This window comes from Choloepus didactylus, chromosome 19, assembly GCF_015220235.1.
Source record: "Choloepus didactylus isolate mChoDid1 chromosome 19, mChoDid1.pri, whole genome shotgun sequence".
Lineage (NCBI taxonomy): Eukaryota > Metazoa > Chordata > Mammalia > Pilosa > Megalonychidae > Choloepus > Choloepus didactylus.
The window spans coordinates 61,718,104-61,737,320 of NC_051325.1; the positions used below are offsets into that span (position 1 = coordinate 61,718,104).

At 53.5% G+C, this 19,217-nt stretch overlaps 1 protein-coding gene across 5 annotated transcripts in view; it reads left to right on the plus strand.

Moving 5' to 3' along the window:
• Positions 1–19,217, plus strand: part of ZNF831 (zinc finger protein 831) — a 97,232-nt gene that overhangs the window by 23,924 nt on the left and 54,091 nt on the right. For all 5 annotated transcript variants that reach the window (XM_037811866.1, XM_037811864.1, XM_037811862.1 and 2 more), the window contains 2 exons: positions 11,918–15,560; positions 16,706–16,845. In XM_037811866.1, the coding sequence (XP_037667794.1) occupies positions 11,952–15,560; positions 16,706–16,845 (3,749 nt within the window). In that variant the 5' untranslated portion in view covers positions 11,918–11,951. The remainder of the gene's footprint in view (positions 1–11,917; positions 15,561–16,705; positions 16,846–19,217) is intronic.

Sequence of the window (19,217 nt, forward strand, 5' to 3'; positions counted from 1 at the left end):
AATAAAAGACGTATCCAGAAAGAATCACAAAATATCACTGGGTAGGCTGGGTGCACAGCTCCTTTAGATTCTGTGTGCCAGCCTCAGTGTGCCAGGCCTGCCCCCACATCAGGGCCTTTGCACTGTCTGTTCCCTCTGCTGGAGACACTGTTCCCCAGACACCAGCACCGCTGACTCCATCACTGACTGTTTTAAAGCTGAAGGCTCCCCTCCTGGGAATTCCCTGAGCCCCAGGCAAATTGGAACAGCCGGTCACCTGATTATGCTCAACACACAGCACAGTGCCTGGTACGTAGTAGGTGCTCAATAAACATTTGAAGGAGTGAATCAATGAACTGTCAACAGGCAGAAACTGGGCTGGAATATGCCTTGGCAGTGGTCATATACCCCAGCTGATGTCACCTTGAAGTGCACTAATACATTTGGCACCTTTTGGTTTGAAATATTTTACTAACTCAAGCACAGTGCTTGGTTTTTGCCATGCCCTGAGTGGTATTGCATGGCTCCCAGCTAATGAGGCTTCACAAGGCAGACCCCACAGCCGCCGCATGTGCCAGCCCCTAGGCCAACACAAGCTCAGCCGTGCCATTCAGCGTTCTGTGGTGTCTCTCTCAGCTGCCTATTTTGTATCCCAGCAAATGGTTTGAACTTAAAGTGGGTGTCAAAAAGTGTGCAGATGCTTAAACTGAACCACTCCAAGAAACAAAGGAAGGGTATCTTGCTATGTGTTGAAATGCAAAATGTATGGAGCGTCCAGGCCCTTCAAAGACATGAGTGAGGACACAGAGGACAAAGGTCAGTCCAGAGGCCAGCCTGGAATTCAGCTGGAGGAGTGACCAATGGTTGCAGAAGGGAACTGGAGAAACATGGGTCTGAAGCTTGTCGAGACCTCAGGGTATTTGAAAAAATATAGAAAGTACGAGGCTGTTTCCAAAGACACTATGCAACAGTGACCCTTTCACTGCTGCCGCAGGGGGTGTTCCGGCAGTGCACCCTGGGGTGTCCTGGAGCCACAGCCCATAGGTGGGGGTGGCACGGCAAACTCACCAGTGGTCAGAGTGACCCTCAGGATGCTTCAGGCAGGAGCCACGTTGAAGCCACACTCTGTTCCGTAAGCACTTGCTACCTAACAGTCCACCCCCAAGCGCAGTAGCTTGAAGTGACAACCGTTCATTGAGCTCATGGTTCTGAGGGTTGGTATTTTGGACTGGGCTCAGGGGTTGGCCCCTCTCATCTCGGGTGCAATGGCCTGTGCATCTGTGGTCAGCTGCCAGGTGTGCTGGGGGCCGGCAGGTGGAGGGTGGCCTTGGCTGGGACTGCACCTGTCCACACCTGGTGGCAGAGCAGGAGTACACAGCGTTCCTGAGATCTGGGCTGGGAAGTGGCACCCTGTCACTTACACCACCATCTGTTGCCCAGATTCAAGGGTTCAGAAGACGTGCTGCCTCTTGATGAGGGGAGCTGCAGAGCCCACCCAAAGGGTATGCAGACAAGGAGGTGTGACGGATCGAGCCCGTTCTTGCAACCCACTAGCAGACTTTCCAGGTACCTCCAGTTCAGCCAGTTTTTCCCTTGGCATTGAAACTTGTCTTATTTCTTTGTTTAACCAACAGATGCAGTGGGGGTCTTGATTTTTAAGTGCATGTTGTATCAAAAATGTGTATCTTCAAACCTTGGGATCAAGCTAAGCGAAGAGAGGCTCCAGTGGGTGTCGAACCGACTTGAGGACACCAGGGTGCAGCCACCTCGGTTCACTTGGGGCATTTGCTTGTTAAGCTGCCTGCTGGGGGCATGGCCCGAGTGGTTTAAATTGCTATTTTTCTTTTTGTCAAGCTGTGGGGTTGGATTTGAGTGAAGTAAATGAGCACGTTGAGGTAGATTTTGAGAAATCTGAGAGAACAGCCCGGTTTGATACCAGTTAAGTGAGGAGTCTCTTTGGACTGAAGTTTTGCAGAAATGAGCATCCCCTGCTCCTCAGATACGACAACATGGGGATAGGAACCAGGCGCTTCTCCTCTCCTTTTGCTGGGTGGGCTGCTACCTGAGGCCAGTCCTTTCTCTTCTGGGGAGAAGGGCTTTGGGGTAGTTATTGGGTTGGGTCTTGGACTGAGCTCCAGACCATGAGCTCTCGCTGAATCCGCTGTGGGGCTGAAGTGGCTCTTCTTGGTGAGGCCGTTTCCTTATGTTCTTGATACTCATTCATTCATCCAACAAGTATTTATTGAGGTCCTACGATGTCCCTTACCTTGTTCAAGGCCCTGAGCCAGCTTGGGCCAATGATTCGTGTTATGCAACCTTAAATGTAACGATTCAGAGAGCACCACGTGGCTTGAAACGCATAACTCATGCTACAACTTGGACATACTGAAATATATGTTTCTTTATATTGCCTACAACTGATCAGATTCCTACAAATCCTACTCCCTGGTTAGTGGGAGCAAAAAAAGAAAAGATAATGTATTTATTTACTTTATCTGGCAGGTACCTTTATAATTCATTCAAATCTCATGTAACCCTGTAGGGGAGGTGTTACTGTTTCTCCAATTTATAGATGAGGAAACCGAGTCACGTTGGCGCAGCTTGTCCAAGGTCATTCGTGCTGTAAGTGGCTGTGTGGGTGTGGACCCTGGCTCCAGAGCCCACTCTCGTAACCATGCTGCTGAGTAAATTACAGAATGTTCGGTCCCCTTAGTCTGGCCAGGAGAACGGCTTCATCTCAGACTTCATGTTCTGTTACACACCCCACCTGCCCCCCAGCATCTCTTCAAGGTGGTGCCTGGACATCCGCTCCGAGACCCTGGTATGGAGCTATCTTCTTACTAGTTATCCCCCCCACCCCCTTCCCCTTGGCACACTGGCAAACCCCATGCCAGACTCTCAGCCACTTCCAGGCGCCCGTCCAGGCCGTGGCGGAACCAGCGGTGGCTCAGGACAGCTGAACCCGGCCTTCCCCTGCTCCGGGTTCACACGGGTAGCCTGCTGGTGGTGTTAACCTTGTGTCTCACAACCTCACCATAATCACTTCTTAGCGGCGGCGTTTTGCCAATTCTTTGGGATGTTCTGCATAGAACATCGTATCATCCACGACCACTGACTGGGACAGAAGGAATACGAGTGTCTGTGACTGGATCCCTTTTATTTCCCTTGTTGTCTTATTGTGTTAGCCAGGACGTCCATGATGATGTTGAATGAGAGGGGATATCCTTGTCTTGTTCCTGTTCTTAGGGGAAAGCATCTAGTTTCTCACCAAAGCATGATGTTAGCTGTAGATTTTTTTTTCTATAGAAAAACTGAAGGTGCATTTGAGATGTCGTTGGTTTCTCTTTTACAAACAGGCTTCGTTTAATGCAAAAGACACAGTCCTGGAAGAAGTGTTGTTTGTAGATTGCTAATGTTTTTCTTTTTGCAAATGAATTCTTATTTTAATTTATCCTTACACTGTAGTTTCAACTATGTTTTATAATAATTTCTGATTCGTGGTTAACTGTAAAGAACTCTTAAGCATTAAGTTTTAAGGTTCTCAAAGGTAAATGTAAAGACTCTCTGCTAAGTAACAAAATAATTAAATGCTCTGAAGAAGTTCAGGATTGAAAGCACATACTGGGAAATATTTCTATTAAAAATTTTTAAAAAATTTTTTCCCAACACTCCTCCTCCCCCTCATCCCTGTTAACCTATATCGCCACAATTTGCTATTTCTGGACATCTCTTATAAATATCATACAATATTTGTTCTTATGTGCCTTGCTTATTTCATTGAGCATAATGTTTTCAAATTCTTCATTGTTGCAGCATGTCTTATAATTTCATGGCCTAATAAAATTCCATTGTGTGTATAGCACATTTTGTTTGTCCTTTCATTTGTTGATGGACACCTGGGTTGCTTCCACCTTTTGGCTGTTGAGAATTACGTTGCTCCACACATTGGTGTACACGTATATAAACCCCGTTTCCAATTTCTTTGAGTATTTTCCTAGAAGTAGAATTGCCAGGTCATATGGTAATTTAACTTTTTAGGAACTGCCATATTGCCTTCTACAGAAGTTGCACCATGTTACATTCCCATGAACTACATGCCGGGTTCCAATTTTTCCATATCCTTTCCAGCACTTTTTATTTTCTGTCTGTTTTTTGTTTATTAGTAATAACCATCCTTGTGGGTATGAAGTAGTATCTCAATGCATTTCCCTAATGGCTAATGATTGAGCATCATTTCATGTGCTTATTGTTCATTTGTGTATCTTCTTTGGAGAAATGTCAATTCAAGTCCCTGGTCCATTTTTAAATTGCATTTCTTTTTGTTGTTGCTTTGTAAAAGTTCTTTATGTATGCCAGACATAAAGCCCTTATCTGATATATGGTTTGAAACTATTTTCTCCCATTCTGTAGGTTATCCTTTCACTTTCTTGATAATTTCCACTGATGCACAAAAGTCAAATCTATAATTTATTTTACTGTTTGTGCCTTTGGTGTCATATCTAAGAATCCATCACCAAATCACATGTCAGGAAGATTTGTCTGTATGTTGTCTTCTAAGAGTTTTAAAGTTTTAGCTCTAAGGTTGCTGACCCAGTTTGAATTGATTTTTGGGTATGCTGTGAGGTAGGGACCTAAGTTCATTCTTTGCATGTGGACAGCCAGTTTTCCCAGCACTATTTGTTGCAGAGACTGTTCTTTCCCCATTGCATGCATTTAATACCTTTGCTGAAAATCAACTGGCCATGGACATGGGAGTCTATCTCCGGACTTTCATTTCTCTTCCTTTGGTGTGTTTGTCTATCTGTTTTGATTACTGTAGCTTTGTAGTATAATCTGAATTTGGGAATTGTGAGTTCTCCAACTTTGTTCTTTTTAAAAATTGTTTTGGCTATTTGGGGCCCCTTGCAGTTCCATATGAATTTGAGGATCAGATTTATCACTTGTGCAAAAAAATTGCTGGAATTCTGATAGGGATTGCATTGAATCTGTAGATCACTCTGGGCCTTAGTGACATCTTAACAATATTAGTTCTTCCACTCCATAAACAAGCGACGTCTTGCCTTTTATTCAGGTCTTCTTTAATTTCTTTCCTCAATGTTTTGTAATTTTCAGTGTACAAGTCTTTTTTAAAAATTTTTATTTATTTATTTATTTATTTATTTTTAATTCAGTTCTATTGAGCTATAGTCACATACCATACAGTCATCCATGGTGTACAATCGACTGTGTACATGGTGTACAATCGACTATTCACAGAAGCATCATGTGGTTGTGCATTCATCACTATTTCTGAACATTTTCCTTATACCAAAAGAATCAGAAGAAGAATAAAAAATAAAAATTAAAAAGAACATCCAAATCATCCCCCCCATCCCATGCTATTTTTCATTTAGTTTTTGTCCCCATTTTTCTACTCATCCATCCATACACTGGATAAAGGGAGTGCGATCCACAAGGTTTTCACAATCACACTGTCAGCCCTTGTAATCTACATTGCTATACAATCGTCTTCAAGAGTCAAGGCTACTGGGTTCGAGTTTGGTAGTTTCAGATATTTGCTTCTAGCTATCCCAATACATTAAAACCTAAAAAGTGTTATCTATATAGAGCATAACAATGTCCTCCAGAGAGACCTCTCAACTCCATTTGAAATCTCTCAGCCACTGAAGCTTTATTTCATTTCATTTCGCATTCCCCTTTTGGTCAAGAAGATGTTCTCAATCCCACGATGCTGGAACAGAATCATCCCCAGGAGTCATATCCTGCGTTGCCAGGGAGATTTACACCCCTGGGAGTCAGGTCCCACATAAGGGGGAGGGCAGTGAGTTTACCTACCAATGTGTCTTAGAGAGAGAGAGAGAGAGAGGCCACATCTGAGCAACATAGAGGCACTCAAGGGGAGACTCTTAGGCACAATCATAAGGAGGTTTAGCTTCTGCTTTGCAGTAACAAGCTTCACAGGGGCAAGTTCCAAGATAGAGGGCTCAGCATGTCAAGCTGTCAGTCCCCGATGTTTGTGAGAATGTCAGCAACAATCTGTGTGCGAGTCTTTTATATCCTTGGTTAAATTTATTCCTAGATACTTCATTCTTTTAGATGGTATCATAAATGGAATCATTTTCTTAATTTTCTCTTAGGACTGTTTGTTGCTAGGGCATGGAACAGAATTGATTTTGTGCATGTTGATCTTGTACCCTGCCACTTTGCAGAACTCGTTTATTAGCTCTAATAGTTTTCTTGTTGATTCCTTTGGATTATCTATATATAAGATCATGTGGTAGCTATAGGTTTTTTGCAGATGTCCTTTATCAAGTTGAAGTCTCTATTTCTAGTTTGCTGAGAGTTTGGATTTTGTCAAATCCTTTCTCTGCATCTGTTGATAGGATCCTGTGATTATTCCACTGCAGCCTATTGATGTCATGAGGGCGTCTCTTTATAGAGTCTGTGTGGTGGTTTGAAACCATCATGTACCCCAGAAAAGGCCATGCTCTTTTGATCCATTCCTGTGAGTGTGGACCTATTGTGGGTAGGACCTTTTGATTAGGTTGTTTCAATTGAGACATGACCCTGCCCATTCAAGGTGGGTCTTAATCCTTATTGGAATCCTTTATGAGAGGATAAAGGACAGAAAAAAGCCCAAGAGCTCAGAGAGAGAAACCCCCAGAAAGCTTGGAGTGAAAACCCCTGGAGATGTTAAGAGAGGACCCAGAGAAGCTTGGAGAGAAAGCCACTGAAGCCAGAAGCTAAACCCAGGAGAGAAGGACCAGCAGATGCCAGCCACATGCCTTCCCATGTGACAGAGGTGTCCCAGATGGTGGCGGCCTTTCTTTAGAGAAGGTGTCAGTCCTGTTGATGCCATAATTTGGAAGTTTTCTTGCCTTGGAAGTGTAACTTTGTGAGCTAATAAGTCCTCATTGTAAAAGCCAACACATTTCTGGTCTATTGCATTCTGGCAGCTTTAGCAAACCAGAAAGGTCTGTCGATGGGGAGTTGGGGACAGCCCTGGTCTTTCTCTCACTTACACCTTCTCTTCGCTCAGTTGAACTCTCTCTTACTTGCCTTCCTCATTGAGCCCATTCCCTTCCCACCATCATCTAGGACTGGGAAAAGGGCAGGATTTTCTTTTACTTCCCTTTCATCACTTGCCTCCTTCAACCACCAAGAAGCAAGACTCGAGTCTTTGCTGTGTCTTTGCCAGAAGGGGCCCCTTCTGCGTCCTATAGGAGAGGAACCCTGGAACCTTGGACCCTGCAGCATTAAATGAAGCGAAGGCAATTTTGAAAAGCCCTTCTTTCTCGTGAGAGAGTTGTCTTACCAGAAATCCTATTTTGCATGCCAGAGGCTGAAGCCTACCTTGTTCTTTCTCTCTGCCTTCCTTCTCTAGTTAAGTACACACTTTCCCACAGCTTGGCCTTGGGCAGACGCTCCATCTCTCAGTGCCTCATTTACCTAATTGGAATACAGTTGCACCTTCCGTTGGATTGCTGCGCAGGTGGATGGTTTCATACATGTCAAGCACCGGGCAGGTGACGGCCCCTCGGGGAGGCCATGTAAGGGTCAGCGCCCTCTGACACTAGTCTGTGAAGGTTCCCTGTCTCTTTACGTAGACCAAGGTAAAAGCGAGTTACTTGGAAAAGGAGAAAGAGAAAAGAATATTCACACTTTCAACAGGTTCCCATTTTGCACTTATGCTGTGATATGTGCTTGTAAATAGTCTCTTTCAAATCCTCATTTCTCCTGATTTTACAAATGGGAATCCTGAAGTTAAAGGAATTTGCAAAAGTCACAGTGGGTACCAAGTGGAAAACTGGAACTTGACCCCACCCTGGTTTTTCCGTCTTCCGCCCCCCCCCACACCCACCCACCCCAGGCCCCAGGGACAGGGGACCAGAGGCGGCAGAACTTCAGTTGCCAAAGCCGACCTGACATCAGGCTTTTTTCTCCAAACATCTGCAACCTATTGACCATATACAGGAAGCCACGTAATATGTGTATGAGAATTAGGCAATTGCACGGAATGCTTTTCTGCTCTGACTCACACAGGCTTTCTACACATGGCGCTTTGTTCGTAAACTGTCCTCTGTGCCTGCCCAGTTATCTCAGTTTGTTTACACAAAATACATTGCGTCACCACATGGAATTAATTTGGTTGAAGTTGTAGTGAAAGCCAACACGTGTTTGGTCCCAACAGGTTCTGGAGCAGCCTCGGGGCGGGCCCATGCTTTTGGGGAGGTGGTGCTCTGCAACAGGCCTTCCTATCCCAATAGAGCCTTCTAGAATCTGACAGATGTCAGAGAACCTCTTGCTCACTGGGAAAATTAATCCGTGCACATAATATGTATTTTCTGTATTTCAGCTTGGGTCCTGGCAGGCCTAGATGGCACACCCAAGTGGGGCGATTGGGAGGAGTTTAACGGGGTACTGTTAGAGCGGGCTGGGTCTGGTTGAGCGCTGGTGAGGCGTGCAAGGACTGGCAGCGGTGGGAGTGTTAAGACCCATAGGCCTGAGCAGCAGGTGCAGCGCCGTTGCTGTAACACCTGGCCAACGTGCGGCCTTCAGTGGAGGGGCCTCTTGGAACCAGCCCTGACCTCACTGTCCTCCCTCCTCCCTCTGACCTGTGGTTACCTCCCTCTGGTCACCCCCACTTGGAAGCCACAGGACAGGGTCACCGGCTGCTGCAGCCTCTGGGGGCGGAGGGCAGGGTGGGCAGAGCAAGAGGCGACTATCTGGAGGGTCTGGGCTGGGGGTTTCCCGTGTTAAGATCTTACATTAGAGGACGCTCACCAAAGTATGGGGCATGCCAAGGTAATATAAGGAGGCCCACGTGTGCATTTTCAAAACCTTAATAGTTGTGTATTAATTGCAATGTGATTAGAAAAAGTAACTATCTTCCCTTTTTAGTAATCATACAGTTCCCTTTTAAAATGATGTTCAAGAGAAGCAGACTCATTTACAAAGTGACGGGAGGAAGTGCTGTTTTGCATCTCTACACACGGCAGGTGTGGGTGGCAGAGGATTGGCTGAAGTTTGGGAAATTCCTAACTCAAACCACAATCTCAGCACCCAAGTTCTTTCTGAAAGTTAATCGGTTTAATAGGTTTAGTAGGTTTTTGCATGGACTTCTTTTCCTGGGCCCCAGACCTGAGTTTTTAAACCCATTAGTGGCATTTCCATGTCCTTTCTTTCGCCATCGGCTGGCTGTTTTAGGAAAGGGGGGCTTTGGAAGTTGCCACCTCCTTCCCTCAGGTGTTTTCCCCTCTCTGTTCTCCGTAAAGCCACATGCTAGCACCAGAGAAACTTCCTGGGCTCGGGGTGGAAGTGGAGGGTGGGGGGGCTGGGGGTGGGGAAAAGGGCAGCCCCGCTGCACAGCCAAGGGAAGGAGTCCATTGAGTTCTCTGCACTGCGGCCGCTGGGTGGGCTGGGTGGGCTCCCCGGACCCCTCCCTGACACCCGGACGGTGGGCCTTCTGCAAGCTGCCTGCCTGGGCTGGGTGGGCTCCCAGACCCCTCCCTGGCCCTCCGTCCAAGGGGGATGCTCTGACGTGCCACCTCCTTGATTCAGCTTGGGAAAAAGATGCCCGTGGCCCTCTGAGGCTTTCCTGGGAAAAGTGCCGTCTGCAAGGAGGAAGGCATTAGGCTGCTGGTGACCTCGCGGGGGTTCCCCCGCCACCGACAGGTGTCGAGTTAGCTGTGATCACAGAGCAGGTGGTGGGGGCAGGTGTGTCAGGCGTGTAACACTCTTTTTCTTGATTTTCTGTTTTGAAGCCCCCTTCCTCCCACCCCGCGGCACTCGGTCCTGGGCTTCTGTGCTCTCCCTCCGAGGGTGGGCTTCTGTTGGGGGGTGGGTGCACCTGGTGCTCAGCCCCAGCTCCCCAAGTGGATTCCCGCTGAGACCCCCCTCCCAGGCCTCCCACTCTGTTCTGCCCCAGAAACTTTTCTGGCCACTTCAGGGACCGCTTCTGCTGCTGCCCACCCCCAGGGTATGAGCCTCTGGGGCTGCCCCGTCCCACCTGCCTGGACACAGTTGCGGCCATGGCCTCTCCAGATTGCACCTGGATCAGGATCCCAGGCTCCCACCCCGCTCGACTCCCCAGACATTAAGTTCTCAGGATCAGGAAAAATCATCAGACTTTTTGGGGGGATTAAAAAGTGTTTACTTTGCTTCTGCCACAAACCCCGCATTGGAGGCCCTGCTCCTACTCTCCCCTCAGACCTCGCCCTGTCAGGGCCCTGCCACCAGCCTTTCTGTGCAGACGGCTCCCGGAGCCTCCGGGGCTGCCCGGCACGCTCACAGGCCCGGGTATTTCTGCTCCCCGGAAGTGGCCTGGGTGCACAGCCCCCTCGCCCCCAGCAGGCACTCGGAGGGGCATGTGGATCTGTCGGCGTCCCCAGCAGGGACAGTGGGGACGCACAGGGTGGTAAAGTGCCTGGGACAGTGGAAAGCCTTTCTTGGTGTCTGGGGTGGCCGGGCTGACAGGGAGGAAGTAGGGTGGGGGAAGGAGCAAATAAATGGAGCGCTTACTATGTTCTGGGTGCGCCCCACGTGAGTGGCCCCCTCTGGCCCTCCCGATAGTTCTGCCCTAATGATGCTGTTCCTGGAGCTGAGGAAACTGAGTTCAGGGCTGTCCACCGGCCAGCGGGCTCAGCACGGACCGCTTGAGGCCGGGGTGGGCTTAGAGCCTTTCCTACCTTCGCTGTTAATATACTTTATGTAACTATAAGTTTATGTCATTTAACCTTTAATGATGGCTGTGTTTAACAACTGGCTTGCAAAATTCCTGAAAATCCAACCATTTGCTCTCGCCAGCTGTTGCATGTCAGTGTGAGCTGGCCCCAGCCTGCCCCCAGCCTGCCCCCAGCCTGCCCCCACTGATCCCTGCCCTGCACGGACAGCCTCACTGTGAAGGCTGGAAATTGGATTTTTCTGCTTCTTTTTTCTTTCTTTCTTTTTTTTCTTTTGCTTATGGGAGCTCCTGGGGATGGGGGCCAAAGGAAGAAGGCTCTGGGAACCCCTGATCCATCAGCCACGGGCCTGTCCAACTTTTCCCATTGCACCCGGCTCTCCCTTCCATGGTTTGAAGAGTGTGGCCAGGTCTCTCTTCCCTGCCCTGGCCTTGCCCAGCTGCTTCCCCTGGTCCAGAAGACACCACATCTGCCCCAAATGGGTCTAGAGGGGCTTTGGAAGCCTCACTTTTGAGCAGAGACCCAGGCCTGATCCTGAGGCGGGGAAAGTATTCCTTTTCCTGGAAGATATAAGTATCACCCATTTGAGCTTTGGGATATACTCCTACAGAAAGTATTCTCATGTAATATTTGGGAAATATTTATGTTAAAAAATTTATTGTTTATCTGAAATTTGTATTTAACTGGGAGTCCTGTATTTTTATTTGCTAAATCTGGCAATGTTACCCGAGCCAGTTTTCTTCCTTATCCTCATCTGGTGGCAGAGACCCAGAACCCAAAAGTGGGAAGGGCCCAGGGGAGCTGCTGGCTTCCTGCCCATTTTGCAGATCTGGAAACTGAGTCGCGGAGAACCTGAGTGGGGGCATGCCGTTAGTGCCTGGAGTCACGGTGGGCTTTAAGGACGCTGACAGGCTGTGCGAGTTTTCTTTATCAGGAACAAGCACATTTTTGGCATGTCCCCTTTGCACACGGCACTGAGCCGGGTGCCTGCCAGGGAGGTGAGAACCAGGAGCCCCCTCTGAGCATGTTAAGTAGGGGACAGGTTTGGCCCTGCCATCGGCAATTGGAAAATCCCTTCAGCTCCCCAAGCCTCGGTCTCCCCTTTGCTAACTTGGGGATACCCAGAGTTTGTTGGGGGGTGGTTGTCAGGCTTTCCCCTGGGTGAGGTCGGCCCCTGGAAGGATGGGGGTGGGGTAGGGAGGAGCTCGGTGTGGGAGGAGCCAGTGCCCCTGGTAACCTTCAGGTCTTGCCCGCAGGTGCTGAGCGTCCTGGCCACCTGGACGATGTGGGATGGAGGTGCCAGGACTCACTTGCTCTGCTCCCCCTGCCGGGGACCAGCCAACCCCCCAGCCTGGCATGCCGGGGGCTCCCGGTGGGCAGACCTCGCCCCGCCTCGCCCTGGGCCCCGTCCTCCTGCCGCCGGAGCAGGGCCTGGCGCCCACCGTCTTCCTGAAGGCCCTGCCCGTCCCGCTGTACCACACAGTGCCCCCCGGGGGCCTGCAGCCTCGTGCTCCCCTGGTGGCGGGCGGCCCGGATGGGGGTGGCCTGCCCTTCATCCTGAGCCCCCTGCTGCAGCCCGATGGGCTGGGTCCCACCCAGGGGGGGAAGCCGCCGGCCCCCACGCTGACTGTGAACATCGTGGGTGCGCTGCCCGTCCTGTCGCCGGGCCTGGGACCCCCGCTGGGCAGCCCCGGGAAGGTGAGGAAGGCGGGCAAGTACCTGTGCCCGCACTGTGGCCGCGACTGCCTGAAGCCCAGCGTCCTGGAGAAGCACATCCGGTCCCACACCGGGGAGCGGCCCTTCCCCTGTGCCACCTGCGGCATTGCCTTCAAGACGCAGAGCAACCTGTACAAGCACCGCCGGACGCAGACACACCTCAACAACTCGCGGCTGTCCTCAGAGGCCGAGGCGGGTGGTGGCCTCCCGGAGGAGGGGGACAGGGCCACCACAGCCCCCAGGGCGGAGGGCCTGGGCCAGAGAGTGGGCGATGGGCCCTCAGGGAGACCCCCTTCCCCGGGAGTCCGGGGTGCTGGGCTCTGCCCACCGTCCACCACACATCTGCCCCTCACTGCCAGGAAGCCAGACGTGAAGTTGGACGCTGGTCCCCGCCCGGGGTCCCCGCTTGACAGGGAGACCCCTTTGGACTCGAGCCACACAGCCTGCCCCGGGCTCCCGCCGGCCGGCACCCAGCCGCGGTGGAAGCTGCCGGAACAGAAGTCTCCGCCGGCCAGCAGGCCGTGTCCACTGCAGCGGCAGCAGGCAACCTCCTGGGAGAAGCCCTGGGATGCCAAGGGCTCCGAGGGCCGCCTGAGGAAGTGGGAGAGCACTGACTCGGGCTACCTGTCCCGCTCGGACAGCGTGGAGCAGCCACCGGCCCCTGCCAGCCCCCTGCACAGCCTGTCAGAGCACAGCACCGAGGCCGAGGGCACCCCGGGGCCCGGGGCCGTGCCAGGCCCACGCGCAGCCGCCCTGGCCCTGGAGAAGCAGCAGCTGGAGGAGCGCATCGCCCGGCTCATCTCGCACAACCAGGCCGTGGTGGACGACCCCCAGCTGGACACCGTGCGCCCCCGCAAGACCGTCCTGTCCCAGCAGGGCAGCCTCGACCTGCCCACACCCTACACCTACAAGGACTCCTTCCACTTCGACCTCCGGGCGCGGGAGCCTGGCCGCCACAGGCAGGCCGCCCTCTGCACGGCACGCTCGGCTTGCGGGCCCGGGGACCGGGCGCGGCCCCTCTTCTTTCACTCGGTGCCCACGCAGCTCTCCACCACTGTGGAGTGCGGGCCCGTCACCAGGAGCAACTCGCTGCCCCTCGTCGAGGGCACCAGGACGTGGCGGGAGCAGCCGGGCCCCCGGGAGGCCTGGCCCAGGAAGCAGAAGCCGCTGAGCCCCAGGCCCGGCCCAGCCCGACTGGGTTGCAGCTTGGGGTTGAGCTGGGCTGGAGGCCCCAGCACGCACCCCCGGGCCCTGGTGCGGCAGGCTGCCGTGGAGGACCTGCCCTGTGCCCCCGCCGGAGATACCCTGGCCCCCGCCCAGGCCCTGGATGGAAAGGGGAGTGCTGCCCGCGAGGGGGCGGTGGGCAAGGGCGGAGGGGCAGGGAAGAAGTGTGGCCGGAGGAAGCCGAAGATGTTCTCCCAGGAGAAGTGGCAAGTGTACGGGGACGAGACGTTCAAGAGAATCTACCAGAAAATGAAAACCAGCTACCACGGAGGCAGGAGGGGGAAGGAGGAGAGAGTGGGTGAAGGGCCAGGGCTGGACCCACACCCACGGGGAGAGGCCACGGCCCAGCCCGGGCAGCTGCGGATCCCAGTCTGCAGAGGCGCCCCCTTCCCTCCTGGGGCTGCTTCAGATGGGGCAGTGCCAGGCCTTTTGGGGAGACAGGTGCCCCAGGATGTCTCCCTGGCGACTGAGCCTCCCGAGCAGAGGGAGCCGGAGGCCAGGCCAGGAGGCAGTGGCCAGCCCGGGTTGAGCAGGGCCGTGTCGTCGCCCCTCAGTGGCAGGGACGCCCCCTGTGTGGGCAGCAAGAGCCTTTTCCTTCTTCCAGCTGGGGGGCCGGAGCCAGGGGGGCAGCTGGCCCGAGGAGGGCAGCCAGAGGCCCCCAGGCCGGGGTTGCCCGACCCCAAGGAAGGAGGTGCCCATGGGGAGGAGGGGGAGAAGGAGGCGGCTCTGTGTGGACAGAGCACCCCGAGGCTGCCCAGCCGTGGCTCTGGAGCACCCCAGCCCGTGGAGGACAAGCTCCCCTCGGAGAGGAAGAAGCTGAAGGTGGAGGGGCTGAGCAGTCTGGAGAAATCAGAGCCTCTGGGAGCAGGAGGCAAGACAGGAGAGACCCCGGATGGCCCTGCACGGCCCACCTCCCCACAGGAGCCAGGGGGGCCGCCCCAGAGTGCTGACGGCACGGAGTGTGGGAAGGCCAGGCTGGTGGACGTGCCTGCGGAGCCCCTTGTTTTGAGCCCAGCAGGGGTCCCCAACAGAAGCAGCTCCCAGCCTCGGCCTCCTGGCTTCCTGGCTCAGGCAGATGATGCTTTTCCCCCAAAGTACCTGCTCAGATTACCTCGGAGAGAGACCCACTCCCCTCGGCCTGTCGCCCGGGAATCCATGCAGGAGCCCCTCTGCAAGAGAGCGTGGCCTCAGGAACTGGCCCCCTTTGCTGGACCAGGGAAGGGGGACCCGCTGTCTCCCAGCCCAGCTTCAGGCAGGACCCCAGATGCGGCAGACAGTGTCCTGGTGGACCCTGGCTGTTCCAGGCTGTGGGATGGGGTAAAAGGGAAGCAGTCGGGACAGGACAGTGGGACCAGAACGGACACTAGCACCCCAGCCCCTGGGGAGTCGCCAGGTGTAGCCGCCAGGGAGATGGCCTCCTCCGTGGCCACCCTCACGTGTGACTCCGTCACAGCCCGGTCCTCGGAGGGTGAGGCCTGCACCATCCGCCACCTCTGCATGAGCAGCCCTGCGGCGAGGGCCGTGTCCTCTGGGGGGTTGTCGAAACCCTGGGCACCCAGGGCCACGGAAGACCCTCCACAGGGGCCTCCACTCTGGCTGCGTGCAGGCTGCTGCCCCCAGGCCGGCTCCTTCCCCTGGGCCGTCACTCTGCCCCAGGGCCCACCCCCGGCCCAGGCCGAGCCGGCCTCGTCTCCCCACTCAGGGACCCCCCGGAGCTGCGGGGCCGAGGGCCCCTTCCCCTCGCTGAAGGCTGAGCCCCAGCTGACGTGGTGCTGCTTGAGCTGCAGCATTCCTCTGCCTGCAGAGCAGGAGGGGGCCTCGTCCGTGTTCTCACGTCTGCACCCCCCTGCCGGCAGCAGCCTGGGCCTGGATCCCGACCCCAGGCCCCTGAGCAAAGCAGCGCCCGAAGGATGGATCAGCACAAGCCTGGGAGACCGAGGGCTGCTACAAACATGGCAGGTAACATCTAGCTTTGCCCTGGGGCCCAGGGTTGCCGAGAGGACCTAGACCAGCGGGACTTGTAATGAGGGAGAGGAAAAGTGGCGCAGTCCCTTGTAGCATCTGCAGTACATTAATAACAACTTCCTAGCCGTACAGAACAGAGAAAACTAGAGTCAAAAAAGCAAAACAAAACCAAAACATCATGAAAACACAAATTTCAAAGGAAAGAATTATTATACCTGAGATTCTGGGTGAGATATTTTTCATAATTAGACACAAAATTTAACTCTGAGCTTCCTGGTAGGAGAGGCAAAAAGAGAAATGTAACACCACTCAAAACAGCAGTCTGGGTAATCCAAGATTATAAACTAGAGATTCATGTTGAGGGAGAGACTCCGGGAAAAAACCATCTTTTAAAAAGAAAGTCATTGTCCAGGGACTATGGAGAAATAATTACTATGATTGTACCAAAAGCTACCTCTCAGGTAGGCAAACAAAGAAATGTGGTGGGTGCGCGAGGGAGTTCTCATTTGGTGATTAAATGATAGGCCTACAGTCCTGTTTTGAGAGTGAGTGTGTGCATCTAGATTTTATAGTTGAGGGCGTTGGCATGCTCTGGGGTGGTTTGCGCCAGGGCTGCCGGAGCGGGGACCCAGAATCTCAGTTCTAGATTAACCCTATAGAACAATGACAAGGGCCAGGAGTCAGGGGCTGTGCAGGCTGTCTCTTCGTTTCTCAGGTGGAGCCTGGGGGGTTGGGAGCATTTTCTTCATTAAGGGGCAGGTTGATGAAGAATGCATTGGTTTTGAAAGATGGGGAATCCTAAGTCCAGTCTGGGCCTCCTTCCTCCAAAAGGCAATCCACAGTCTGACTTGGGAGTTCATGGGCACGGAGAGTGGGCAGAGGGGAAAGGAGTTGACCTGGTGTTCCCCAGGTCTCTGGTCAATCCCTCTGTGGATCCAGCCCAGGACGGTTCCAGAAGGTTCTGTCCAGGAACACTGTAGTTGCCTGGTCAGAGCCTCTCAGGGCAGGCCACGTGGGTATGCACCATTTCCATGCGTTGATGTCTTCAGACGGGCACACTGTCTGCAGAGAGAGCCCCCCCGGGTTGTTAATCACGAGGGTTTTGAGCAGTGTGATGCCAACATGCCTGATATTTTCAGCTCTCCTGCCCAAGAGCTCCGGGGATGACCTCCCAGTTCCGGATGTCTGAGCCAGAGCGGAAGGCAGGCCTGCACAGCAGGAGGGTGAGGACGTCTCGTGGGAGTGGCAAGCAGAAAAAACTGAGGATCAACCCCAAAAGGTAGGAAACAAGGCCACCTACATCATTTCCACACGTGTCCTGTCCACAGTTACAGTTTCAGGAACTGCACACTGAGATTTACCTACACCACTCCCCTCACCCAGAGGTGAAGTGGCATTCACAAGGCCCCTCTGTGCACCTGAGAAAGAGCTCCTGTGTCAGAAGGCCTGGAGTTTCATGGTTAAAGGATTTGTTTCCCCATCAGTCCTCCAGGACTGCCCCACCAGCTGTGATGCCTTTCCAAGGCCAGGAATCCAGAAGTGTTTGAAATAACTGGATCGAAAATACATCCATCCCATTCAAGCCCTGAAGAGAGAGGGTGTTAATTATTTACAGCTTTTATTGCTTTTTTAATTATGCAAGTAGTGTCTGTTCTTTGCAGAAAAAAATTAGAAATTACAGATGAGCAAAGACAATAAAATGTCCTAGTAATCTCACCACTCAGAGATAATCACTGTTAACAGTGAGATGGATTGCTTTCTACTTTTCTCTGTGATATATGCATATATACATCTGCTCACAGTAAGCAGGATGTAGGGATTTTTAATGCCGTTTTCCTCATGGAGCTATTTGAATGACTTGCTCCTTTGCTCAAAACCAGACAAGTTAAAAAGCAAATTCTTTAACCCTTGCCTTCTGCCCCACCCCCGCCCTGAAGCTTTCCAGTCTTATTTTTTTCTTGTCCCCTCAGCCCTCTCCCATCTTCTGCCCCCAGACCCCCAGTGCTTTTTTGCATTCCTGCCCCATGTCTTGGCTCCTAGCTCCCCCCACCACTTCCTGGGATACCCTCATCCTTCTCCCCCAAAGTTTGCCTACTCCTCAAGAGCCAACAAATCTCCTAATTCTTCCCTATGGCTGCTCACACCCGCAGGGCTGGGGGTGGCATCTCTGTTTCTGCAGCCCCTGCAGCTGGGACCATGCGCCCGGGCAGACCTTCCTGGGCCCTGGCTGCGTGCCCGGTGCTGTCCCAGCCGCGGTGTTGTACGCGTCAGCTCCTTAGGCCCTGGTGACTCCACAAGGCAGGTGGCACCAGGAGCTCCCTTTTCCTCCTGAGGAAATGGACACCCAGGGGTCAGGTGACGTCCCCGAGGACCCAGATTTGAGCCAGCGAGTCTGACTGCAGAGGCTGAGTACCAACTGGCCGTCCCCCCGGGGCCTCTGGGTCTGGGATGGGCACACGTTGCTGTAATTCTCTGGTGCTGCTCTGTCCGGCTCAGCAGCTCTGGCAGGGGCTGCGTCTCCAGCACACTCCCCGGGGAGGTTGCAATGCTGGGCCCTGGAGCATGTCTGGAGGAGGCACCTCCTGCTTCCCAAACCCGTCCATCCTTTCCTGGGCCTCCTTTTAGGGGCGCCTGCTTGAGTTCCTGGGCCACCCAGGGCTCTGGCAGCAGCATCCCAGCTCAGAGGAGCCCGAACAGAAAAAGGACGACAGCCTAGTAACAGGGGTATCCAGGCCTGGGAGCAGGGAGGAGAGGGTCCCCAAAGGAGAACTGGGGTGCTGTTCTCGGACAAAGAGGAAACGAATGCCGGCCAGACTGAAGAGTAGCTGCCCGTGGGGTTCTGGGAGCACAGGGGCCTTGGGGTGTCATTTCCGCTCCCCCTCAGCATCTCACACATCCACCGACAAAGAGAAAGCACCGAGCCACGTCTGAGAAGTAGCAGATGAGCCGCAGGCTGCAGGCATCAGCGGAGGTCCTGGAGCGGCGAGGAGAGCCGGGAGGCCGGGCCACCCCCGGGGGCCTCCCAACCTCCGGGCGCAGCTCTTGGGCCCCGCTTGGCCCAGGGAAGAACGTCCTCAGGCCCGCGCCGTGTTTAAAAGCGTTTACTCTTAGTGACTACCGGGTTGAACAGCGTACCCCCCATTCGTGGCCCCCCAGGACCTTAGAACTGGAACTTATTTGGAAAGAGGGACTTTGCAGAAGGAATCAGTGAAGATGAGGTCACAGTGGACAGGGTGGGCCCTAAATCCAGTGACCGGCATCCTTATCAGAAGAGGCGAGGACGTGGGGAGGATGTAGGGAGGACGTGGGGAGGACGTGGAGGGGGACGTGGAGGGGGATGGGCAGGGGGGACATGGGGGAGACTCAGAGGGAACGTGGGGGAGACGCAGAGGGGACACGGAGGGGGGACGTGCAGGGAGACGGCGGCAGAGCTGGGAGGGACGCCGCCACAAGCCCGGGACGCCTGGGCCACCAGGAGCGGGAGGAGGAGAGGGGTCCTCCCGGAGCCTTCGGAGGGCGGCCCGGCCAACACCCGGATCCCGACTTCAGGGCTGCAGAGCTCAGAGAGAACACATCTCGGGTGTTAAGCCGCTCGGCGTGGGTCCTCTGTTGCCGCAGCTCCAGAAACCGACCCAGTCTCCTTCTGCCGGA